The sequence below is a fragment of the Ambystoma mexicanum genome, chromosome 9 (assembly GCF_040938575.1).
Source record: "Ambystoma mexicanum isolate Mex_15411 chromosome 9, UKY_AmexF1_1, whole genome shotgun sequence".
In the NCBI taxonomy this organism is placed as follows: Eukaryota; Metazoa; Chordata; class Amphibia; order Caudata; family Ambystomatidae; genus Ambystoma; species Ambystoma mexicanum.
The window spans coordinates 1,218,952,328-1,218,978,894 of NC_090931.1; the positions used below are offsets into that span (position 1 = coordinate 1,218,952,328).

Consider the following 26,567-nt stretch of genomic DNA (forward strand, 5'->3'; position numbering starts at 1 on the left):
CTAATATTCTTTTAAGGGAGTGTATATCTTTTAGTGACTGTGTTTTTGAATTGCTTACTATTGGTGCCTGTCTGTTTTTCTAGATGTGGTTTTTAAATAAATAATGATATCTCTTTTACACCAAGCCCTGGTCAGTGTTTACTTGTTCTATTGTGTTCTCTTGACCTATTGTGAATACTCTGTATACTGCCTAACTCTTCTTGAGGGAAGTCTGACTGCTCAGCCACAACTACCAAGTGAATCTGTGTGGTACAGACTGCTACCAAGTGGGTTTACTGCCAAACACTTGCAGTCTTAAATCTTTTGCAGTGGTCCCAGAGGGAACTGCACAGGTTTCTGCCTAACAAAATTCCAAAATATATTTTGCAGAGGGAAACTAAGGAAGGGCGATTTGGATATCCAAATTTGGAAAAATATTATAGGGGTTTTGTTTTGAAGAAGGCTGCCCAATATGTGAAGTCAGAGACTGTAGAAGAGCCAATTTGGTTGACTATAGAAAGGAATGCTTTGTTGCCTTTCAAGTTAGAAAATATTTTCTCAATGGGGACGTTGCCTAGAGGTTCTACGAAGTTACCAACTATTAAAATGTCTAAAGACTCAATGTCATGGTGGGTGCTTAACTTTGAGGGCAATGTATTTCGAGGGGATTGGTTCCTCCAACGTATTCCACATCTATGACAGGTAATCACCACAGCTGTGCTGCTTCGGAAAATTTTCTGCGTCGATGATTTCGATACGATGTCCTCGATGGCCTCTGTCGAGCCGGCGTCACCGGATGTTATAAGTAGGACGCACGACGCCCGTAGCCTCAGTTCCGTTTTTTCCGTGAACGTGATCGTTTCGGAGATCTCGGCGTGCCTTGGTTCTTCCGATTCTCTTGGTTCTTCGAACTTTGTGTTTTGTAAAGATATCATGTCTTCTACCCCGTGGTCGGGATTCAAGAAGTGTCGGGACTGCGATTCCAAGATGTCACTTACGGACCCGCACGACGTTTCGGCGAGGACCACGCCACCGATGACTGTGACGATTGCCAGTCGTTAACGTTGAAGGCCTTGCGGGAGCGGAAGAAGAAGCTTTCTGTAGGTGGAGTTTCCAAACCCCGGAAGTAGAAATCTGCTGGGCTTTCGACTGACGATTCCAGAAGCGACTCTCCGTGTCGTCAGTGTAAGTCCAGGGGGTCTCGGTCCCGGAGTGGTTCCCGCCATTCCTCTGCCTCTTCGAGGTACTTGCGGAAGCGCCGTCACGGGTCGCCTTCCCCGTCCTAGTCCGAGGATTCCACCCGTCGCCGGGTTGCTTGTCCCAACAAGCATTCTTCTCCTGCGGAATGGGATGCATTTCGTACAGAGGTGATGGCGATTTTTGAATCGCAGGGCTCCGTTCCGTCCGCGCCTTCGAAAGAAGCCGGCAGGGAATGTGCTAGGGCCACCACTCGCAGGCCTTCGGGCTTGGGTTGTCGGCGCGATCATCGGGAGCCTTCGAGGTTCCAATCGGACACAGTGGATCGCTCTAGCCATGCCCGCTCCAGGTCCCAGTCCTCGACGCCCTCGGAGCCTGTGAGGTCTTCAAAGAAGACATCGACGCCATTGGCGCCAAGGCAGTCGAAGGACACTCTCGGGGCACCGCCCTCGAAGGCCTGTGTGGAAGACATCGGCGCCACGCTCGATGCCGATTCTGCCAACGCCCTCGACGCCTTTTGTGGAGGCTTTACCCGGAGGTACCCCGTGCATCGGTCGAAACTCCGAGGAAGGCCCTGAAGAAGTCAGTGAGGCCTGTATTTGAGCCTTTTTCTGTGCCCTCTTCCAGAGATTTGTTCCAGCCTCTGGATTATATTTCTGAGGTGGATGAAGGGTCTGAGGAAAGTTGGGTTCCTGATGAGGTTCCTGATGACCTATTATCTGGTCATAGCTAGATGGAATACCTGCGTCAGTCTTTGCACGACGCCAGTGGTCTGGACACCTCTCCTGAGGTTGAGTTTCTTAGGTCTGAGCCTGGCACGCACACCAAGTCTTCATACCGCCGGCTAATGTCGAGGGTAACGGAGTACTTGGGGTGGTCTGCGCCACCAGTGGATTTTCTGCAGGATGACCTGACAGATATCTTGGACCAAGGTCCACCAACTGACCCGGTACTGCCATTCCATATGGCCTTGCAAAGAAGGGTGTAATCGGTTTGGACTGCTCCGGAGAGTCTCCCGCCAGTGGGTAAGTCGTTGCCGAATAAGTACCGCCCAGCCAGTGGCAACCCCGGCTACTTGTCCATGCACCCTACTCCAGAGAGTTTGGTGGTGTAGGCGGCTACGGCCCCAGCAAAACGGGCGTCGTACCCTACCATCCCTCCTGATAGGGACGACAAACGTTTTGACGGTTGTGCGAAGAAAGTCTTTTCTTCAGGGGATATGGCTTTGAAAGCAGCCAACTCTGTGTGTGCCTTAGCACGTTTCACTCATGCTCTGTGGAATTGTTTCTTTGGCGGCTGAACATATTCCCAAAGGGGAGGAATGGGATGGCTTTCTTTTCCCCAGGTACAGGATGGCAAGGATGCCATGTGTGAATCTGTCCAGTCGGGTCTGGACGTGGCAGACTGTGTCAGCCGGTCCATGGTGGCGAGCACCGTGATGCGCAGATTTGCGTGCTTGCAGAAGTCGAAGTTTGCTCTGGATGTACAAGCCCTGCTTCTCAACATGCCCTTTGATGGTGACCATCTTTTTGGCAGCAAGGCTGACGAGAGCCTTGAGAGGTTTCAGACCTCCAAAGCTGCAGCAAAGTCGTTGAGCCCTGCAGTTCGCCAACCTCCGCCTTTTCGTCCTGGGGGACAGCAATGGAGGAGAGGTTCCTTTCGATACTACTCTACCTTTGGTAGATTGAGGGGAGCTGCAAGTCAAAGGGGCCAACGTAGGAGTACCAGAGGTGGAAAACAAGGTACTCGAGGTGCCAAGGCTGCTCGGGCAGTTGCCTCTTTGCCCTCAGGCACTGCCGCAGCCGCTTCAGCGCAGTCATGAGGCCATGCCCCATGGTTCGCCGGTTGGGGGAAGGCTGGCGCAGCATCTTGTAGAATGGCGTGCCTTTACTTCAGATGTGTGGGTTCTGGAGATCATAGCCCACGGCTACTGTCTTCCTTTCAGGCAGAGGCCTCACGACAATCCACCAGGGAATTTGAAGAGTCCGGATCCACTCCTTGCGCAGGAAATCAAATCCCTGCTGGAGAAAGGCGGAGAGGAGCAAGGGATGGTATTCCACATATTTTTTGATCCCGAAAAAAGACAGGGGATTGAGACCCATCATGGACTTGCGTGGTTTGAACAAGCTCTTCAGGAAGGACAAGTTCAAGATGGTTACTCTCTCTCAAGTCCTCCAGGCCCTTCAACTTCAGGACTGGTTGGTGTCTCTCGACCTCAAGGACGCTTATTTTCATGTGCCGATCCATCTAAAACACAAGAAGTACCCGAGGTTCGCGGTTGCGACTCGCACTTTCAGTTTCGGGTCCTGGCGTTGGAATTGACCTCCGCCCGAGGGTCTTCACCAAGCTCATGGGGTAGTGGCAGCGTATCTCAGGAGTTGGAGCTGAGGGCCATCAGGCTAGCTCTGAAGGCCTTTCTGCCATCTGTGCGGGGGAAGAATGTCCTGATTCTGACGGACAATACAGTGGCCATGCACTACCTCAACAAAAAGGGGGGGCAGGGTCTCTCCCTCTGTGCAGAGAGGCGATGCAGCTCTGGTTCTGGGCCATCCAGCAGGAAATTTCGATCTCGGCAGTTCATCTGGCCGGAGACGAAAACGAGGCGACTGACGCTCTGAGCAGGCAGAGCACGGTCCCTCACGAGTGGGAGCTGGCTCAGGAGATTCTCCTGGAGATCTTCGCCCTTTGGGGGACCCCACAAGTGGATCTCTTCGCCACCAGTGTCAACCGGAAGTGTGAAAGATTCTGCTCGCGGGAATTTCCTCCAAGAGGAGCCTTAGGGGATGCGTTCATAGTGGAGTGGTCCTTTCCACTGCTGTAAGCGTTTCCTCCAGTCCCTGTCATACCGCAAGTGCAGCAGAAGTTACGGAGGTTCGGTTCCCGAATGATCCTCATTGCTTTGGCATGGGCCCGGAGAACGTGGTACCCGGACCTTCTCGACATTTCCATCAGCCCTCCATGGCGTCTTCCCTACCGAGACAATCTGCTCTCATGGGAGGGGGGTCAGGTTCTCCATCCAGAGGTCAATTCTCTCAACCTTCATGCTTGGCTTCTGAAAGGTTGAGGTATAATGATTGGAACCTCCCTGAAGACGTGATGGAGGAGTTGCTTTCGGCCAAAAGGCCTGCAACAAAGTCCCTGTACCGTTGCCGTTGGAGAAAGTTCTGCGACTGGTGCAGGTTTAAGAATGTGGATCCTTTTTCATGTGCCATTCCTGTGGTTCTATCTTTTTTGCTTTTGTTAGCCCACAAGGGCCTGCAAGTGGGTACCATTAAAGGTTACCTGGTGGCGCTGTCCATATTTAAGCACTCGTCTGAGAAGTGTTCTTATTTTAAGATTCCTTTGATTTCTCAGTTTCTGAAAGGGCTCACTAATTTGTTCCCACCGTCGCCTTTCCAGGTGCCTGGTTGGATTTGAACCTGGTTCTAAAATTCCTAATGGGAGCTCCGTTTGAGCCTTTACATTCTTGTCCTTTGAGTCTGTTGACCTTTAAAACTGTATTTTTAGTTGCGGTTACTTCCGCCCGCAGAGTGAGTGATTTGCAGGCACTATCCGCTAAACCACCTTTCACGGTGTTCCATAAGGACAGCATTGTCTTTAGGGTTCATCCCTCTTTTCTTCCGAAAGTTGTGTCGGAATTTCATTTAAGCCAGAAGGTCATTCTTCCGGCGTTCTATCCTCCTCCGCATCCTGGTAAGGTAGAGGAGAGGCTCCATAGGTTGGATCCTAGGAGAGCTTTAAGTTTCTACATCTCACGCATGTCCTGGGTCAGAGTGGACGATCAGCTCTTTGTAGGATACGCTGGAAGGCGTTTGGGACAAGCTGTTACTAAGCAGACTTTGTCTAGATGGATTATCTTGACAATTTCTGAATGTTACCGCCTGGCGGGTAAGGACCCTCTGGTAGGCTTACGGGCCCATTCTACCAGGGGTGTGGCTGCCTCTACTGCTCTGCAGAGGGGTGTTCCCATTCGTAACATTTGTGAAGCAGCCACATGGGCCTCTGTCCATACTTTTGTTAGGCACTCCCCTGGATTCTATCCATGGGCAAGATTTGGCCTTTGGCAAGACGGTTCTCTATTCTGCAATTTAATTGGCCATTCTAAAATTCTAAATTCTTTTCCCACCTCCATACGTTGGTACTGCTTTGGGAGTCTGTCATAGATGTGGAATAAGTCAGAGGAACCAATCCCCTCGAAGAACAAGTTACTTTCTTACCTGGTAACGTTCTTTCGATGGGATGTTCTGACGACGTATTCCACATCGTACCCTCCCAGCCTGCCCCTCTACAGAATTTGTTAAGCGATTACAGCTTCCGTTTCTGCAAGGCTTTCTGTAGTTATGCTGGCAGAAGATTGGTGCCACACGTTCTGGGAAAAAACTACAACTGAGGCTACGGGCGTCGTGCGTTCTTCTTATAACATCCGGTGACGACGGCTCGACGGAGGGCATCGAGAACAGCGTATCGACGTCATGGACGCAGACGCCAAAAAATTTCCGAAGCAGCACAGCTGTGGTGATTACCTATGATAGATGTGGAATATGTCGTCGGAACATCCAATCGAAAGAACGTTATCAGGTAAGAAAGTAACTTGTTCTTTTGAATCATATTTCTTCAATTTGGATTAATCCTGCATTACAAATAGGTAATAGAGTTTTGTGTTGGTGTAGTTGGATTTCAAAGGGGGTGTTGACATTGGGAGATTTATTGCGAGATGGCGTCTTGAAGTCTTTTCAAGAACTTCACAGAGAGTTTCATTTAAGTGACCGGGAAAAGAATAGATATAGGGATCTAGAACGTCTCCTGAACCAAATATTTGGTATGATGAATTTGCAGCTTGAGAAGGAACCGGTGGGTTGGACCATGTTCCGCTTGTTGACACATAATGTATCCACGTATCTGAAACTTATGCGTGTAGATGATTCAGTATTGCAGCCCTGGGACACATTGAAACAGAAGTGGGAGATGGATTTAGGTTGTGCAGTCAGTGATGGAATCTGGAAGTATGTATGGCAGGTTGGTTATAGTAGTAAGATGGATCTTAAATTACGTCTTGTACATCAGAAGATTTTGGGAAGGTTATACTGGACTCCAGTGCAAATGTATGGTTTGGGACTACTTGCTGAAGATTTTTGCTGGGGGTGTGGATGTGAGAAGGGAACATTGATTCACATGTTATGGCATTGCTCGAGAGTGTCGACTTTTTGGAAGGAGGTGTTGGATAGGTTGGATATCACTTTATCGATTTATTTTCCAAGGGAGCCTTTTCAGGTTTTGTTATTGGCTAAACGAGGTTGTCGTTTGAAAGCTCGTCTGTATGGGTGTTGGATAGATAAGATATTAGTAGTAGCAGTGAAACAAATCATGAAAGTGTAGAAATCTATGAAAAAAACAACTGTTGAGGAATGGATTAATGATGTGATTGTATTATCGGAATTTGAATTAGTTCTATCTAAGAAGCAGGGTAAAGAAAGGGAATATTGGTCTTTATTGAAATATTTCATTGATTTGTATGGTAGTGTAGCGCAGGATAGTGGATGTGAGGTATGAGGGGTTTTTTGTATCTGTTTGTTATGTTTTGTCCTCTTGTCTATATGTCATGAGAATTGGTTAATTTTGATGTGAAGACGTTTTAATTTTATATTTATTCATTTATTTATTTATTCTCAAAGAACTTGTTAGCTCAATCTGTACATTTGACTCATTTGGTTCTTGTTTGTTTTTTATTGCTCATTTTCATATGTCTCTTTATGAGAAATGATTAATCTAATGGGCTTTATGGGAAGGTTTAAAGCTGATTTTTTATTCTTCTTATGTTATTATGCTTCCTTGTTTGAATTTGTTTGGAAATTATAAATAAAAATGTTAAAGAAAAAAAGCTCTGGTTTCTAATGCACTAGTCCAGAGAAGATGTTGGTGGTAGTCATTGGCTAATTGGCAATTATTATTTTGCAGCTGGTTTGAATAGTTATGTGGGCTTATTGGCTGTCTTGTCACTGTATTTTTTGAGATATGTTTTTGCTTGCTTGATTTTGTGAGAGTATGCATGCTGTGAGAGTCTTCTGTCCTATTTATCTTTGATGGAGTTCGATTTCCTCCATTTCCCTTCTTTCCTGGGTGTTCCTTTTTCATGCCAAGTAGTTTTGAGGAGAACCTAAACCTGCTGTATTTAGTGTGGATGCTAACTTTATTGTAATCTAGTCTAAGACACTTAAGGTGGAGCTTGTTAGACTGTTCACATGGGAGAGGAGGTCTGTAGCCTGGTGGAGGTTGTGACCTGAAGTCTTGGAGACCGAGTTCAGAGTCCACTCGAGTTTGGATTTTGGTTGAACAGTTGCACAATGGGCCCAGTAAGGAGCGTGGGGTTTGTATTGTAAGGGAAGTAAGAGCTAGGAGATAAGAAAGTAATAGAACCAGCTTGTAGTGGTACGAATAGTGGGCAAAGCGAATGGATAGAGGAAATTAAAATATCAAGGGTGTGCCTTATAGAGTGAGTGGGGCTGAAGACAAAAAGCTATTTGCTGCCACTGTTCTGGCGGGAAGGGCTATTACCAAACAGACAGCATCCAGGTGGATGATTCTCTGAATCGCACAATTTGGGCAACAAGGAAGTGTCTGCCGGTTTTAGGCACCAGGGACCTGATGGCTTCCTCTCCTTTGCAGAGAGCTGTTCCTATTGTTCACATCTGTCAAGCACCCATGAGATGAGAAATCTGTGGGAGGAAGGAATCCATTAGAGGAATGCAGGAGCAAGTGTGGTTCATGTGACCACTATTTCAGCAAGTGCCCCAGAAACTGGGCTTGCTCGCCTTTCTGTGGTGTGCAGATAAGATCTGCAGTGTGTGCTGCCTGCTACCCTGATTCCATCTTCTTCCTGGCCCTGCTGCTGTGGATTGGCGGCGGTCTTCCTTTGGACCTTTCATCTCTGCTGCTACCGCGGGTTACTGTACTTGGACCTGACCCCTCCTGACGTGCAGGAGCAGTCACTTGTAGGTCCCTTGACCACTATTTCAGGAAGTGCCTCTAGGAGGTCCTAACCCTGGGTGTCAATTCAAAGGGCAGCCTTCTAAGGGCTCTGACTACTCTGGTTTGATCCTGTTTGTGCCCGACATCGATCAGCTATCCATCTGTTCTCCTTTCTACTCCTCATATTTCTTGCTGTTTACATGCCTTTTCCTATTCCTTCTAGGATCACCCATCGTACTTTCCCACACTTATCGTCTGCTTGCTCCCAGAATTAATGTATTCTTTCCTGTCCCCAAATCCCTTCTGACTCCTTGTCCCTGCATAATTGTGGTCTACTTAAGGCTGGTTCAGTCTGCAACAAGTCTCATTCGATTTATTATTTTGCTCTAATTTTCATTTTCTCTGTCTAATTGAAACTTAGATTATCCCTGATAATTCTTTTACTCCTGCCTCCTTTCACACTGCTTTCACTTGGTTCTCCGACAGCCCTCGCTAGTCCAGGCGCGGCAGGCATACTGGGGTTCTCTATTACTCTTCTTGGACCCTTTTACCTCCCCCTTCCAGTCTCCCAATCTTTTCCTCCTTCGAATATCATTTTTCCAACCCTTTTCCAGTTTCACTTCTTGTCTATCGTCCTCCTGGTCAAGCTACTGATTTTCTTGAACATCTTGATCTCCTCTTATCCGTCCGCCCTTCACCTCTTTTCCTTTGTTGAGACTTCAATCTCCCTTCCTCTAATTCATCTTTCCCCTTGTTGATTTCACTCATCAACTCTTTTCCGGCACATCTACATTTCCTTCCTTCTCCACTTTCTCATCAGTCTGGTTCTTGTCTTGATTTAATCTTTTCCTCATTTCCATATTCTTTTTGTGTGTCTTCTTGTCCCTTTTATGATTCTGCTCATTTACTACTCTCATTTTCTATCTCCTATCCCATTCTACCTATTTCTTCCTCTTCTATTGCCTTTTTTTAATTAGATTTTATTGGCATTTACGTTATAACATCACACAGCAACAATCATAACATGTAATTTACTTTTAATTATAACATTACCCCCCCCCCACCCCACCTCTTAGCCATGGACCATTCATTTATTGTAACCTCAGGGGTCTGACCCACAGTGTGTCATTTCCCTACTCATTCAGAGTAGCTCTACTGTGTACGCTAGAACCCTGGGAGCAGCTACCACAACTTTTTCATTGTTTATCCTCGTCCCGCAGTCACCACATTCCCCCCTTGATCTGGACGCCCCCACACCCCCTTTTCAAAAAAGGGGAGCCACAGTCCTTCAATGTTTGACCTGGATTCATCAATAAGATGAGTTAGGTATTTCATGTCATAAATCGCACACATTTTTGTGATCCATTCTTTTTCCCCAGGCATCTGTGGAGCTTTCCATCTCTGGGGTAGGCAGCACCTGGCCGCCACCAGCATGACCTGCAACATATGGTCATGTGTCTCCTCAAGGTCTCTCTCCACCCCAAAAAGGAGAAGCGATGGGGTTAAGGTCCTTTCTATCCCATCCACCCCCTTTATCCAGGACAAGACCTCTGTCCAGTACGTCTGCACCACTGGACATTTTCACCACATGTGCATGTAGTCCCCTTTTGCAACACAACACTTCCAACAGTGCGGGTCGTATCCCTTCCTCATCCAGGCTATCCTTTGTGGGGGGTAGTGCCATCTATGCAACAGCTCCAAGGCCTGGTGGCGGTATTGGAGTGAGGCAGTTGAGCGATGGGCCTGTCTGCACATGACGGTCCATCTCTTGTCATAAATGTCTTCGCCTACATCTCTCCCCCATTGCACCTGGGCGGGCGGAGGGACCCTTGGGGCCACCAAGAGCAGGAGTCTATAGAGTTTGGATATCACACCCTTGGATCCCTTGTGTGAGATCAAGAATCTTTCAAAATCTGTTAAGTCCCTCCTAAGGGTGTCCCGCCATCTATCATCGGTGAGAGCCCCCTTTACTTGCAGATAGAGAAAGGGCGAGAGGTTGTCCATCCCGAAGGCCTCCTTCAACCCCTTTAAGGACATGAAAGTACCTCCCCACCCACAACTGACCCGCCGTACTAAGACCGGCCTCTTTTCACTGTTGGAACACAAGTGGTTCATCTATCCCGTCCCTGTGCGGGGGAGCCAAAATGCAACTCGGAGGCGAGGGCCATGTTGTGAGCCATCTATAATCACCTCCTTCCTTCCATACCGACCATAAGACTCCCAACACCGGGTGTCGCAGTACCCTCCCTGCGATACGTGTCCTGGGGACCCACAACCATTCATCCAACGTGACTGGGGATAAAACCTCATTATCCATCGCCACCCATTTTTTCCCTGTGCCTGGAGTAAAGTGATCCACCAGAATTCTTAACTGAGAAGCCCTATAATATATCTGTAGGTCTGGGAACCCAACCCCCTCCTTCCGCCTTGTCAATACCTCTTAAGAGATCCTGTGCTTTTTACCCTCCCAGAGGTAGCGCAATAGGGCCCGCTTAATTTCTACCAGGAATGGCTTTGGTATCTGTGTTTGGAGCATTTGAAACAACAACAGGAACTTGGGGAGCATTACCATTTTCACTGAGTTGAGACGCGCCATCCATGAGAGCCCCGACCCTGCCCACGCTCAATGTCTCTCTTTACAGCCGACCACAAGGGGAGAAAGTTACTAGCAAAGAGGTCTCCGAGGTTCTGTGTCACCTGAACCCCTAGATAACAAAACCCGTCTCTCCGTATTCTGAATGGAAGCCCCCCACATACTTCCCTTCACTCTCGGACAGATTTCCCGCCACAAACGCTACTGACTTCTCCAGGTTAATCTTATAACCCGACAGGTCCCCATACCGGTCCTCCTTCGACTTTTCTGTCTCCTTTGCATTCTGTTGTTACATCAAGTTCCACGTTTTCTTCTTTCTCCCCTGATACGGCTGCTAGCATTCTGCACTCGTTTGTGCTATCTGTAGTTGATTCAGTTTCTCCTCTGCTTCCTTTTTCTCCCACTCATATAACTCCTCAGCCCTGGTTCTCTCCAGACCTCTTTTTTCTCGGTCCCCGCCAGCGTAAAGTGGAACTGCAGTGGAAAAATTCTCAATCTATTTCAGATCTTGCTGTGCTTTCATCTTTACATTCTTCCTTTGATTCTTCCTTATTTGCCTCTTTCCCATCACCCTCGCCATCTCAATCAACTTCTCCCCACTATTTTGTCCCTTAAATCTCCTGATAAATCTGCTTTTTCCTCTTTCTTCCTCTGACTTTGCAAACTATTTAACTTCTAAAGTGTTTAATCTCCACTCAGCTTTCTTCAGCTACTGTATTCTCCTCCTTTTCTCTTAGCCCACCGTCACACATTTTCCTCATTCTCGTTCCTTACTGACTCCAATACCTCTGCTCTTCTCACTCATGCTTATCCTACTGCTTCTCCCACCAATCCTCTTCCATCTTCTTATTCCTCAGATATATCCTCATCTCCCCATATCTTACTTCTCTTAATAATTCCTCCTTTTCAGATTTCTGCTTTTAAGCGGTATCCAGTGATGTTACCGAAATGAAAATAACAAATGAAATGTTACCGAAAAAATAACGAAAAATAAATATATAGAGGGTGGGGGTAAAGGTTTAAAATATGTGGGGGTGGTTCAGGGTGGGGTTAAAAGAATCAGGAAACAGGGTAATGGGGGGAGGGGCCCTCCCAATTTTAAAACACTGCGTCTCTCGTAATGGAGTCATCACCTCCTCCCGGCAGTCGTCCCCTCCGACATGCTCCTCCATCATAGTACCACCACCAGTGTCCGGATCAGGTAGCAGCTGCCGTTCCCTGGCCATGTGGGAGGAGATCATCACTGGGGAATCTGTGATGACTCTGCAGGATTCCTCACAGGATCTTATGAAAAAGGTTTGAGGGGATGGATAGAGTTTGAAGAGAAGAATGGAGAACAAGGAGCTTTGGGGGAATCCCAAAAATTAATTTAACGGAATCGGAACACGGGTATCAATTGTAATACACTGTTTTTAGTTCAAGGAAGGACATTATTCAGTCAAGGGACTTGCAAATTGGTCTTTCTACTTAATTCTTGCTGTTGACTTTTTTTAAAATCTCATATCTATAGCCCAAATCCAGGTGCAACTCTTGGTACGACTCCGACCTAGTCACCCACAAACGCAAGTGCAGGGTGGCTGGGAGGAAGTGGAAGGCATCAGGTGCACCCTCTGAAAAACTGGCCTGACGACTGCTTCAAATGCAATAAAGACTCTGTCCTCGCCAAGGAGAGAGCCCACATCGAAATCTGCATCTGTGCAGCATCTAACAACTCGGCAGAACTCTTCAAAATCTACGAGGAGCTGCCAATCCTGCTGCAGTCTCTACCTATCCTGTTCCCTCCCAGTCCCTCTCTACGGCCTTGTCTTCTCATTTCATCACTCTAACTCAGGACATCTGGTCCACCCTCTCTTCCTCCTCCACTCCAGTGGCCATCCCTCCTCCTCCTCCCATCTCTTTCTTTTCCTTGTTCCCCCCAGACAAGGTTTCTAAACAAGTCTGATCTATGAAAGTCTTGTCAAAACAGGTTCTGCCCTGTTCACCCAGAATCAAGACCACATTGACACCCTTGCTCTAGCCTTGGCCGATTTCTACAATCACTCCTTTGCCACTGGAACCTTCCCCTCCTCCCTTAAGCACTCCCTTGTGCACCCCTGCTAAAGAAGCCCTTTGCCGATCCTTCCTCTGCGGCTAAATATCGCCCGATCTCCATCACTCCTTTCCTGGGCAAACTCTTGGAAAAGCTGGCCATCTCTCAGCTTAATCTGCACACTGAATCTGTTGGTTGTCTCCACGACCACCAGTCTGGTTTCAGAGCTGCCAGAAGCACGGAAACTGCTCTCCTAAACACCAGTGAAGACCTGCTCTCTAACCTTCCCTCTGTCCTTTTTTCTGAGATCCTCCTCATCAGAACACAAGCTCCCTCCTTTCCTCTCTCTGGCCGCCCACTCTGGGCCCTTTTCCTGCTCCTACCTGTGAGGCTAAGAACCTTGTGGTCCTCTTCGACTCCACCCTCTCCTTCTCTCCTCACATCTCTGACATCTCTAAGAAGTCGAACTATCAGCTGCACCTCCTCAGAGGTATTCCTCACTTTCCCCCAGAAGCTCACTGTCTCCAGAGCCCTGCTCCTCTCTAGGCTGGACTACTGCAACAGCATCTTTCTAAATCTTCCTGCCTCTACTCTCCAACCTCTTCAACCTATCCAGGACAGGACTACGAGTCTTGTCCTTGGCCTCAAGCCCAGGGATCATATCTCCTCAGCTCTAAAATCCCTTCATTGGCTCCCAGTATCAGGTTCAAGACCCTCAGCATTGTCCACAAGGCTTTCTGGGGCCTGGGACTGCACTATCTCCAACTCTCTCTTCCCAAACATCTCCCTTCTCAAGCTCTCCGCTCATCCACCTCCAACTCTCCGAGGGTCAGTCGCTTTTACAAGCAGAGAGTTGGGGACAGATCCCTATCTTCGGCTGGGGCCTCACTCTGGAACAGCCTCCCTGCCTCTCTCTGGTTGCGGAAACAACTCAAGACCTTACTCTTCTCTTCCGCTTTCTCTCTTCCTCTTCCCTGCTGATGTCCCGACTGCTCCACGCACTGGTCATCTGGCTACAATCTGAACTTGGGCCCAGGCTCCTGCATGTCCAGTTGCAATTTGTACTGCCTCCCGGCTCCCCTAGCACTTGTGATCTGTATCTGCAACCCTACAGTCCCTTCTCTCTGCACTTATGAGCCATCTGTTGGCTGCACTTTTTGAGTTACCGGCACTGAGCCACAAGCTGGCTGCACTTTTGAGTTACCTGCACTTCTCCCTCCCCCTGACCTCCTCAGCACTTCTCCCCTTCCACTTCCCTGCACTTGCGCAATCTGAATGACAGAGGGCCTAGTAAGATTGTTGTTTTGTTCTTCCTATGTTTCCCCCTCCTTGTCTTGTCGTGCCTAGAAACACTTGTGTACAGGCAAGTTATAAATGCCATATCATATATTTTGCTGTAAAGGTTAAAAGTCACTGTGACTCAAATTATCTAAATGTGCAACAGACAGGGAGAGTTCCTACAAATTATGCTACTGATGGTACCTTTATGGCAGAGAGATTGCATCATATGTCAGCGGTGTACTATGCGAATTGCTGGCGGGGGTGTGATGATATGGGGTCTCTCTTGCACATGGTATGAACGTGCAGGAATGCTAACCCTTTTTGGAAGGAGGTGTTAACTGAAATTAAAGAGATTACGGGTCTGTCATCGCCTATGGACCCCCGGGTGGTGTTATTGGATGATACTGGTGATGGGGTGCTTCCCTTATTGGGACCTGTGGCCACCCTGATGGGCTTTTTCCTTTTAGCTGCCAAGTTGACAATTGCTTGCAATTGGAAGAACCCCAAAGACCTGATAGCTCAGATGTGGTGGGTAAAAATATGGGACATTCTGGTTGCAGATGAAATCATTGACCTCTGTGAAGGGAGATATGCCAAGTATGTATCTGTTTGGTGTCCTTTAATCAAATATTCAGAGAAATACCCACCATGGTTGTGAAACCTCTGCTTCTTGGATAAGTCTCACTGTTGTAACACCTTCATTGTAGGGAGGGGACATTGGCCTGGAGCAAGGTGCTCTCAGGGGAAGTGAATTTGTATGCTGAAAGGTAGCAAGATGCGAAATAGAAGGTTTGTAGGGTAATGCCGATGTTATAGAGAATGAGCCTCATTACACGTTAGGCGGTAAGGGAATAACGATACCGGTAAGGGATTACCGGTATATCTAAAATCCCTAGCTAATCACGACCCGGACTGGCTGCTATTAGAGGCACCGCTAAGAACGGCGCCTCTAATAGCGGCCAGTCCATGGGCGCGCAACCCCTCAGGTCGGAAATAGTGGCATGGCGCTAATAGCACGCTATTACAAACCATGCGGACATGCAAATAGCGGCATGGTATTGGCCAGAGAAGCCCATACCGGCATGGAGGAAATACCGGCATCGCGAACCACCCGTTAAGAGAGCCGAGTAGTGTCCCCACCTACCACAGGTGGCCACAACAGCACAGGTGGAGGCAATGGAGACTGGGGCAGCACAAAAGGAGCACACCACACCCCTTCCCACACCAAGATGGTTCCAATACTTGCCGCATTACATGGGCTGGAGGACATGATTGCATTGCAGCACCACCAACAACAGGCAGCACAGACGAGACGCAGGGGGAGGAGGATGGCGAGATTGGCCCAGCAAGCCCCACCAGTGCACCGAGCCATACCACAGAGGCAGCCAGCAATCCCCAGGATTCTAGCCATTCCATTCAACCTAACCCCTGAGCAGACACACACCCTGTGCCGCCTGGACAGGGATACCGTCACCACCATTGCGGACATGATTCACGACGACATAGTGAGCATCATAGACATCCGTACTGCCATCCCCCCTCTACTGAAGGTGGTAACTGTGCTCCACTACCAGGCCACAGGCACCTACCAGCATACAGTAGGGCAGATGCATGGCATTTCACAACCAGTATTCTCACGCATGCTGACCCAGGTGCTCGATGCCCCCCAAAGCACACAAGTGAACACATATCCCTGCCACGGACAGCCCAGGAGATCTCCAACAACAAAGTTGGCATCTTTTCACTGGCAGGCATCCCAAGTAGCATCAGGGCCATCGACTGTACCCATGTGGAAATGGTGCACCCACATCACAATGAGGCAGTTTACCGAAAAAGAAAGCATTACCACTCCATCAATGTCCAAATGGTATGTGACTCAAACAAGATAACAACACATTTGTGCCCGATACCCCTGATCAACCCATGATTCAATGGTCCTGCGGAACTCAACGATACCACGCAACATGGAGTGACATGCTGGACAACGTTCATGGCTACTTGATGAGTAGCAGGGCAAGCACATGGCAGTGTGTTGTGGGGTGTGTTTGGGGGGGAGAGATGCATACTCCAACTGGTTGTGGACTGTCGCCCATACAATGAAGGGACATACAGATGTACGCCAATGTCCACCAAGGCAGCCCACAATGGAGCGGACATGAAACCACATGCAAGTAGTAAGCTGCACAACAAAGACATCAATCCATAACGCAAAACATGATACATCTATCCATATGCACATTGCACATCATACCATACCCTATAGGACACAAAACTGCTACATGCAGCCAATATGCATAACGTAAATGTGCGTTGAACAACATCACAAGAGATATGTACCCTTGAGTGCATGCAAAGGGATCACCTGTAGCCATTGTACAGAACCACACCCATACACCACTACTCATGTGCCGCTTCACAGCATGGGGACATTGGAATCATAATGGCAGTACACTAGCAGTGTCGTACAAAGGTTGTCAGGCCCCAGGAACACCTAGGACCTGTCCACACCCAGGACATGGGAAATACCGCCGGAGGCATACATGGTGTACGTCCACTTGCAGGTACTAGCTTACCTTCTCACATTGCAGTTACACTGATCCTATCCATGCATGCTGGGAATCGTGGATGCCAATCAGAATGCAAACAGAATTAGTGTGAAATGTCCAGGTTGCAATTGAGGTGACCAGTAACAAGGCCCCATTGTTCCACCCATGCAGGTGATGCTGGCTATCCCCTGAAGAGGTGGCTCCTTACCCGTATACGGAACCCACAGAACAGGCACGAAGAGGAATACTACCTTGCACATAACCGCGTCGTGATTGAGCAGGCATTTGGCCTTCTGAAGACACGGTTCCGGTGCCTAAGCTGGTCGGGTGGGGCTCTCCTCTGCGGCCATGACAAGGTGCCGAAGATAACCATGGCATGTGTCATGCAGCACAATATGTGTATCAGATGGAATGTGCCACTTCCCCCTGACGTTGAAATGCAACCACCTGATGGGGATGATGATGATGGAGCAAACGGGCCGACAGGTCATGCAAGAGGCGATGGCCTGGAGGGACACGATGTGCATCAGCATCGGATCTATAAAATATTCTGAGAGACATGGTTCAACTCTTTTTGATGGATATGGGTATTGTTGCCCTGGTGTATGTGGTGAAGCGCACAATGTGCCCTGTACCCAATGAAGTACACATACACAATGATGAAGACCAAGCCTGTGTTTCAACTTGTCAGCAGTGTATTATGATGAATTTGTGAACAAAAAGTGCATGGCCCCAAATGTGCAAACACCCTTTCCCCCTCAACCCACAACACTTCCAAAAACACCCTTTCCCCCCTCCCCCACAACACTCCCAAAAACACCCTTTCCCCCTCCCCGCACCCCCCACAACACTCTGTGGCTTGTAATACGTAGGTGTGCTGCTCATCATGTGCCAGCTAGTTCTTGCTGGCCCTACTTCTCATGGCCACCACCGCCATTGGGAGGTTGGGATGGCGTGCGCCTCATGGTGCGCAAGGAGCGGCAGCGGGGGCTTGTCTGATGTGAACTTGCAGAGGAGGATGTGCCCGGTTGATCCTGTGGTGGGGGGGGGATATTGCCGGTCCATAGCGTCTGCTATGCGGGTGAGGACCTGCCTCAGTTGGGCCATCTCTTCGCAGAGCCTGTTTGTGCAGGCCTCCATGCCCTCTCTTGTCTGGCTTGCATTGGCCCTAACCACCTCCCTCAGACGGGCTGCCTCTTCCAAATGCTGGCCAACCAGCGCTATTATTTCCATCTGCCTATGGCTGATGGCTGATAGGTCATGGCGACTGCGTCCAGCTCTTGGGGTGGCTGCTGCGCCCTGGTCCATGGCTCGGCCATCAGGTGAGGACACCTGAGGGCTCTGGCACCCTTCCATGGTCTCGTTGCCAGATTGTCCATGGCTACTTGATTGAGATGGTGGCCGTGGGCTTGCCTCAATGGATTGTGGGGGGCTAGGGGGTCTGCCTTTGCGTTTCCAGGTCAATGGTCTCCTCCATGTCTGACAGCGGCGCAGTGGCTGCTGCCTCACCAGTCGAACTGGTGGCAGCAGAGAGCGGGCCCTCCGTGGTTGTTTTCAATGATGGAGGGGGAACACTGCCGTGGGTGCAGCAATTTTAGCAGCCGTGGCTTCAGGCCTTGGTGAACTGGCGCTCTTGCTGTGTTTACCCCTCTGCTGGTGTTCACTCCTCCCAGTGCCCCTTGATGTGGTGGCGGTGTCCCCTGTCTCCTGTGCCCTGGCCTTTTTCTTGGCTGGGGGAGCCTGTGACACAGTGCCCTGCTCATCACTGTCTGTCTGTGAGCCTGTGGGGGACACAAATAGGGAATAGCATTGGTGATGGTTCAACGTGCTTCATGCCGAATAATTATGTCATGCCACTCTATGCATCGGGACCTATTTAGTTGAGAATCCGGTAATGGGGATGCCGGGTGGGTCATGCACGTATGGATCTGTGTTGCACGTGTATGTGGTGATGCGTGCATGTGTGTGTGTTGGGGTGTGACACTCACATGGGCAGGGTTGTGCATGTATGTTTGTGGTTGGATCCATGTGCTGATTCTGGACTCTCATTTGGGGGGGCCCTCACCCTTCACAGTGCATTGTTTAATGTGTACACTCACCTACATCTGATGAAATGGGCGCACCACGCTCCATGTCCCCGACTCCCTCGATGGATTCTACGCCAATTGTGCTGGCGCATATCTCCTCCCACTCCCGGAGTTTGATTGGGGAATCAGCACCACCTCCCGTGGCCATGGCCAGGTTGCGATTTGCAGCCAGTATGCTGCGGACCCGGAGCCGTAGATCGTCCCACTGCAGTACCTGACAGTGCGGGTGGTGGTGCCCACCGCACTAACTTTATGGGCCACCTCTGCCCAGATGGCCTTTTTCTTCACAAGTGTCTCACGCCGCATGTCATTCGCAAATACGACATTAGCATTTGCGGCAAGGGTCTCAGTTAACTTGATCAGCTCTTCGCTGGTGAATTTTTCTTTGCGCTGCCGATCCGCGCCTTTCTTGATGACCTTTGGCATTGTCAGGGTATCCGGGATGCTTTGGTGTTGAAGTGGTATAGAAACAGGTCCTGGGGGACGAGGATGGCAATGGATTGTGTTTTTAAAGATGGCCGCTGTGCTCTTTCCCGTTCCTGTGGGATGACGCTATTTCCAGTTCTGCAATTTTATGGTCACCGCTAATAGCGATCACCGCTATTTGCATGTTGCAGGATGTAATAAGTGATATCAGCGCTTTCGTCGATGCCGCGAAGGGTCTTTTTGGGGTCTTTAGCGGCATGGCGGTAGGGACATTACCGGCATGACGCTGTGCTCGTGTCCGTGTACTCTTAATGCCACGCAATTAGCGGCATCATGCCAAGCCAGACAAGTTAATAGCGCCATGCCGGTAATGGCCGGATTTTACCGCGTACCGTGTAATGAGGCCCAATGTTATGCTCTGCGTGCCCTCGCTAATAAGTGTAAGATGCATGGTTTATTTGTACATGTCCTTTCCCACAGTGTTTTAAATAAAAACACATTTTTAAAGCCACTGTGACTGCCCTCCCGATTGAAAGGCGCTGTGTCCTTTGAACTACCCCCTCCTTTCTCTGCAGTTCAAAGGAAAAGCTGCACAGCCTTGTCCCTTTTAGCTTTTGCACAGCACCCTACAAACAAAGGTCTGCATTTGTTTAAAGCCCTTTGCCCTAACCTACTTTAACCCATATTTCCAGACACAAACCTTACATCACCTTCTCATCAAGTTAAATATCCAGCATTAAGAACTTCTATTGGATTGAGCTGTTTCAATTTTCAATTCCTTGCCATGATCATAACTGGCACTGAGGTCTGTATTAACAACCGGGTTGGTAACTGCCATTTTGTAAACATCCGGTCGCACATGGGAAATATACATACGTTTTGCATGCTGTTCACCACTTTAACCTTGATTGCCTTTCCCTTATTTATTGTATAGACCTCTTTTACTTCAAACCAGGACATTTAAGGTTTTGGATCATTGAATAAAATTGAAAAGAACTCATGAACAATTGAGAAGCTTGTAGACTCAAAGGGCGAGTTGTATTAATTGGTCATTTGGCAGTGCCATTTCCAAGGCAATAGGGGAAACAAGTCTGAAGGAGGCGAGTTAAGGGGGAGAGTGAATTGCTATTGATAGGTCATAGGAGGGCTTTTACTAATTTGAGTAAGATGCAAAATGGGGATTTTAAAAATAGATTTTGTCCTAAATTAAAGGAATTCAGAGGTTATTTGTGGGTAAGAGGTAGTGTGTTACAAACCATGGTGGTGCAAAATGAGAATGACTGTTTTTATGGGTTTGCTTAAATAAAATGCTTTTAGTTCATGAGGATGGTATTGCCTCATAAAAGTAGTGCGTGGGTTATGACTTTACAAGCTAGGCGTATACTGGTGCAATTGGCCTTTGTTTCCAGGCAGAGTAATAGAAGTAGGACCAGGATGGGGATTAGGATGTAGCTGTTAGCTGGACTTGCAGCTCAGTTCAGGCAAGCAAGTGGATGTAGAAAAACCTTTGCTGGGCTAATGTGGACTTCGGAAGAGTGACCTAGCAGAGTCGTCTTAGTTCTTGCACAGAATAAGTATTTTTCGTAGAAGAAAATTAAAAGTAAATGCATGGCATAAGATAGTATGCACCGAAGTGAAATGAAAAGTGTGAAACTGCTTCAAGATATAAACCAATATGAATGCTGCTATGTTAGTCAGGCCAGGCCAATAGCGTTACTCTGGCCTGGTTAGAGAGGCGACTCCATGTTTTGAGATGTAGTTCCGGTTGACATACCAAAGCGAGAATTCTTTCAGCGCATTACTCATACTTTAGACTATTTGTATGAACTTGCACTCTTATAATTTGTGCGTGGTTTAGTGTGTGGCACTGCTCTGTAGTTGAAGCTAGATAAAGCTGTCAAATATCCTTTTTAACGAGACACAGCTGTACATCTCATGTGTGCTTTCCCACACCAGAGCCAAAGGAATGACAGAATTATGGTTTCTCTTTTGAAGTTTCTAACATTAGCAGCAAGCCGTGAGTTTTACTCCCTTTCTTTGTCTTAATGAGCACCGTGGTGCACCCCCCTCTTATAGGGTTCAATGTTTCCAGAGAGGTATATATGTTTTGCGGAGGGGCACGTTGGTGTCGGGATTTGTTTGAGGCAACCTGTCTTGTTGATGTGCCAGCCTACCTCAATTGGAGTATGTGTCAATGAATGTGTCTATCATATTCATATGAAATCTTCTTGTTTGCCACTTCTTAAACCCCTCCATCTTTCTTTTATCTCTAGCCCCATTCACCATTTACTTGCCATATATTGTATTGCAGAAAATATTCGCAGTTATGTTATTAGTTATTTATACTGCGCATATCACCACTGTAGTTTTAAATTGCTATCCCTTGTCTGTGTAGAGTCGAATTATGATCTCGTCCAGCGTGGTGATTATATTGCATGTTCCTTGTAAAAAAGACTTATTTTGAAGGAATGTAACCTTTCCTTTTTTTTCTCCACTTTCTGCTAGATACTTAACTAAAGGTGATGTTGCAGTAGCATCAATAAATAAAGCTCAGAGTGATGGTGGCAGCCTGCGACTTATTTCCAAGGAAGCCATTCTTTCGTTAAAACACGAAACTGACTTGTCAAATGGAAAAGAAAAGAATGAGTCAATTGAGTAAGTGGTTTAATTTACCATATAACAATGTTTACCAAATGCTGAAATGTACGGAATATTTGGAGTTTGGGTGAAACATTGTACACCTATTTCCCACACCCTTTCATACATACTCATGGGATGTTGCTTCCAGGTATAAGTGATAGAGCCAGAGCCTGGTGTACAGCAACATTTTGACTTTAAAAACAAATTTGCACCAGCATTCCACATGCATGAACTCTCATTCGCATGTAAACCTCCCAAACTGTCAACCATTTTCTCTGTGTGGATAAGGTTAGAGCTGAGTGTGGCAGCTGGTCCTTTCGGCGCCTAAATTATTTTTTCTCTGAAACTCCCAGAGCTTCAACCCAATGTGGCGAAGCCACCTCTTTTTCTCTGTGATCGCTCATGTAGGTCTGATACAAATGGTCCAGGGAAGTAATATTCATACTTTTCATTTAATGTTTTTCAGCACTTACTCAGGTGTGTCCTGTCACTAGGAGAGGTATGGATGGCTTCTGTGACGCATCCCAGGGTATTGTCACTGCTTCCATGCAGGGGAGGCCCTTTTTCATGAAGCCAGGGAGGTGAGGCTGCGACCCGATAGTCCCCCTGGGGGTGGTACTCAGCGAGTGGATCTGATGGTGGTGGGAGATCCTTCCTGGGGACCAGTGATGATGGCCCTGGGAGAACGCAGTATTCACTTGATCCTTTTGTACCCCCACTCTCCTTATCCTTCAATCAGGCCCTTCTGTTCCTCTGTACCTCTATATGTTATGGTAAAGTAGAAGTTCTTGTTGACAATACTGGGATGAGGAGGAGGGAAACTTACCCAAACCTAATACCAAATACCACTGAGACGAAGAAGGGGAGCAAGGCGGAAAAGCCCACTGCAGAACCTATACATGCAGTACAGTTGTAAAGTGGCAGCCCCAATCATAAAAAGAAAAGACAGGCTCAATGATGGGTCGAGCTAGCCTTGGAGGAGCAGGGAACGAGACGCTTGTTCTGTGTCATAGGACCCAAAGGTTGGAAACAGAGGCACAGAGAGTTATGACGGTCCAAGAGGTCCCAGTGAGGTGGATCTGGCCAGTGGCACTGAGAAAGGTAGCCAAACAGGTGAAATCCAATGGAGAACGAAGGCCCTAGCAACCAGAGACACAGGGAGCAACAGTCTGGTGCTGCGGAGCTGGGAGACGGAGAACGCCGAAAACACGTTAGCAGCAGATAAGCTCCGCTGCACCACCCGAAGTGACCAGAGACCACCCCACAACTTCCCAAACGTAGGAAAAGGGTCAGACCGGTTGTGGGTCCACTGAGGGAGCTGGAAACAATGAGAAGTCTCGTAAACACGTCCCAAAAAGCCATGGGAATACATTTGTACAACTTAATATGAACTTTGTAAATTACGAAAACATATCCCGGAAAGCCCAAGGGGATAGAAGAGGAACTTTGTAAACTAGCTAACCAAATCCAAAAGGGCGCAAGGGGATAACAGGGGAACCTACCAGACGCACAAACTTAAATGGCCGCTCTGCATCAGAGCTCCTGCGACCCGGGGCTCTTGACAGCTGCTATCTATCTACTCCTGATATTCATCATACTTGTGGCGATATGAATATTTCATGACCGGAAAGTGTGGGCAGCAGCCTGCGCTACTTATTTCTGGTGGCGTCTGCCTCCCCAGCCAGATCTGAATGTCCGAGGACCTGGTGTGAAACTGGGGCTGAAAATGGCAGCTGCCATGTACCCAGCTTCGGATGGGCAGATGCTGCTAAACTGGTGCAGAGTGTAGACCCTCTCAGCAATCGGCCGTGATGGCGGGGGGCAAGAGACTCCCTGTGACCCTGATACATCTGTGGAGGCGGCTTGGTGATTTGCAGCGTCCCCCACTGAGGAGGAACGGCTGTGTGGTGAAGTTGAGCTGCCTCTGCCCACTGTGTTCACTAAATTCAGGCTGCATGACTTCTCCTGAGGTGGGAACCGACGGATTACCATCTATGGTGCCTGAATCTCCAACGCCGGCAGCGGTGCATACTTCCTGTTCTATGCGCTCATCTGAGCTCTCTGCGCGAAGCACTACACCGATTCCATAACGTGCCGGGACAGACAGGCTCCAAGTTTTTTGTATGAGTGTAGCTCTGCAAAGAGCAAACTATTGGTGGATGCAGGCTGTCCTTTTCCTTTGCCTTTGCTCTTAATGAGAACAGCTCCACAATCCTTCTAACTGGATTACTTGGTGAACTTCTTGTAAGCTGGACTACCGGAGTGCAAGTTGGTCCTGGGCTGGTCTCCTACCCCACTCACATGCGCATATGCACATTGTGGACCCTCGGGGGCATCCGGCCCATTCTGTGTTGGGCCGCGAAACTAACGCTTATATGGTGGCACCTTGTGAAGTGGGTGCTATGTAGAGTCTGTGCTGGTTAACAGAAATTACGCTGATGAATACTGTGCGTGAGACTGTTGCCCATGCTTGAAGCTTTTTCTGCACTGTCATCTCCCACATCAGCAAGCTACACCCAGTACCATCCCTATTAGCGACCAGCCTCTCCATGCTGAATGTAGGCGCCTGAGCTGCTGGTCCCCAACCCCTTGGTCTGTTGTTCCCTAGGTTCACTGGCAAGAGCGGTTGTGCAGTTGAGGCGAGTCGGTGAATACGGAAGCCAGAAATTACAAAGGGGGCTGGGAGAAAACGGAGCTCAATGAATAGGTTTGCTAAGTCTACCCCAAGTGCTCCGGCTGCTATGTGTGGCGCTACGTCTTCAGAAGAAACTACAGAACAATGCGAGCCTACAGAAACGCAACACATGATGGCTTATATGCAGGAATGTTTTTTTAATGCTATCCATGCTAAACTGGATGATATCAGTGGCTCCATCAAGTCACGATGGGAGAAGGCGGACCTATGACTTACAGAGGCAGAAAACAGGGTAGTAGAAGTGGAAGATGACGTCTCCTCGTTTAAAGCCGATGTAGCCTCATCAACTAAGCAAATCCAAACTGTTAAAAGAAAGAACAACAAACTCGACTCCAGATCGCACCGCAACAATATCCGGATTAGTGGTGTTCCTGAGAACAACCTGGATGGTTCTATGGAGGATTTTCTAGTACACACTATTTTAACCCAACCCGTCAACCCCATACTGTTGCTGCAGGTTGCAGTGGAGCGGCCCCACTGATCCCTGGCAACCAAGCCGAAGCCTGGAGCACCATCTCATCCGATCATTGCCCGGTTATTAAACTATCTGGACAGGGTCGCTATCCTGCTAGGCTGCCTACGAAAAGGGGGAGCTTTTCTTAGGCTCCAGTAAGCTACATATTTACCCAGACATTTCCATAGTCATGCAGTAGGAATGGAGATTGCTCCTGGCAGTGAAAAAGAGGCTGAGGGAGCAAGGCATGAATTATGTGATACTATGCTCGAAATCTTGGCATTTACTTTGACTCTTCCCTCTCCTTTACTCATCATATCTCCCTCACCTCTCGGGCATGTCGCTACCATCTCTTTAACATCTGTAAAATATGTCCCTCTCTCACCTTTCATGCTACTAAACTCTTAATTTCCTCCCTCATTTTTTCTCGCCTTTTCTATTGTTCTTCTCTCTTCTTGGGTCTCCCTGCTTCCCATCTTGCCCCCCATCAAATCCCTTTACCACTCTGCCATCCGCACCCTCTGTCTTCTCTCCACTCATGACTCCATTTCCAACTCCCTTTCTCACTTAGGTTGGCTTCCTTTCCACTCCCAACTTAAATTCCACTTCCTTTGTCTTGTCTTTAAATCACTTCACAACTTTGCTCATTCTTACCTCTCCTCTCTTCTCTCCTTCTACACCCCCTCTCGCCCTCTTCATTCCGCTGATCTCTTCTTACTCTCGGTTCCTGTCATGATCTCTGCTTCCAAAAGATCAGGACTTGCCCGACTCCCTTGGAAGCAGACCCATAACCCCGGTTCCGAGTGCCAGCCAGTCCCAATTGGGACCTTTTGGACCCTGTCCTGGCGCCAGTGGCACCAGGCTCATAAAGATGCCCAGTCCCAGCGCTGGAAGCGCCGGGCTCATAATGCTTGGGTGGACTTACCTGCAGCAGACCATGCTGCTTACTTACCTGCCAGTTGAACCCCTGATCCTCTTCTGTTTGGGACTACTTTTCCTGTTGGGTGGGGCAGGAGCCACTCCCTAGGTTCAGAACACTGGAACTCTTCTGGAAAGCAGGAACTCTTTTCTTACCTAGGCGTGGCTGTGGAAGGAGACACCTAAGCACTACAGGAGGCTATTTAAACCACACCCGATGGATGAATCTTGCTTTGCGTTATTCTGCATTCTCTGCAGCAGAACGCTCATCGTGTCTTCTGCTTCTGATCCTGGGCCTAAGGGAACAAAGGCTTACCATCCTGGAATCCAGTCTTCAGCAGCACCTGTAAAGACAAAGAAAGAACAGGTTAGCACTACGGTCTTCAGTGGCAGCGCATCTCTTACCTGGTCCATCGGCTGTCACCAACGCCTCGCGCTGCATTCCGGCATCTGAAAGACAAAGGCTTACCTACTCTTCGCATGCTCCGGAGGTCTTCGCACTGCATTCCGGCATCTGAAAGACAAAAGCTTACCAGCTCTTCGCACGCTCCGGTGGCCTTCGGCGCTGCATCCCGCATCTGAAAGACAAAAGAAGGTGCGTTTAAAGACATTGGGCAACTTTATTACTCACGTGCCATTACTCCTTCCCACGCCAAATCCAGTGGGTATTCCAGCACCCTTCAGCTTCTCTAAAGCTCCGAACTTGTACCTGCAAGATAAAAGGGACAGTTAGTGCGCATCGTGAAGCAGGCTACA

The 26,567-nt window shown here is 48.4% G+C and overlaps 1 protein-coding gene across 4 annotated transcripts in view; it reads left to right on the forward strand.

The window, feature by feature from the left end:
- Positions 1 to 26,567, forward strand: part of ZRANB3 (zinc finger RANBP2-type containing 3) — a 2,038,675-nt gene that overhangs the window by 1,682,230 nt on the left and 329,878 nt on the right. For all 4 annotated transcript variants that reach the window (XM_069616553.1, XM_069616555.1, XM_069616554.1 and 1 more), the window contains one exon: positions 21,610 to 21,759. In XM_069616553.1, the coding sequence (XP_069472654.1) occupies positions 21,610 to 21,759 (150 nt within the window). The remainder of the gene's footprint in view (positions 1 to 21,609; positions 21,760 to 26,567) is intronic.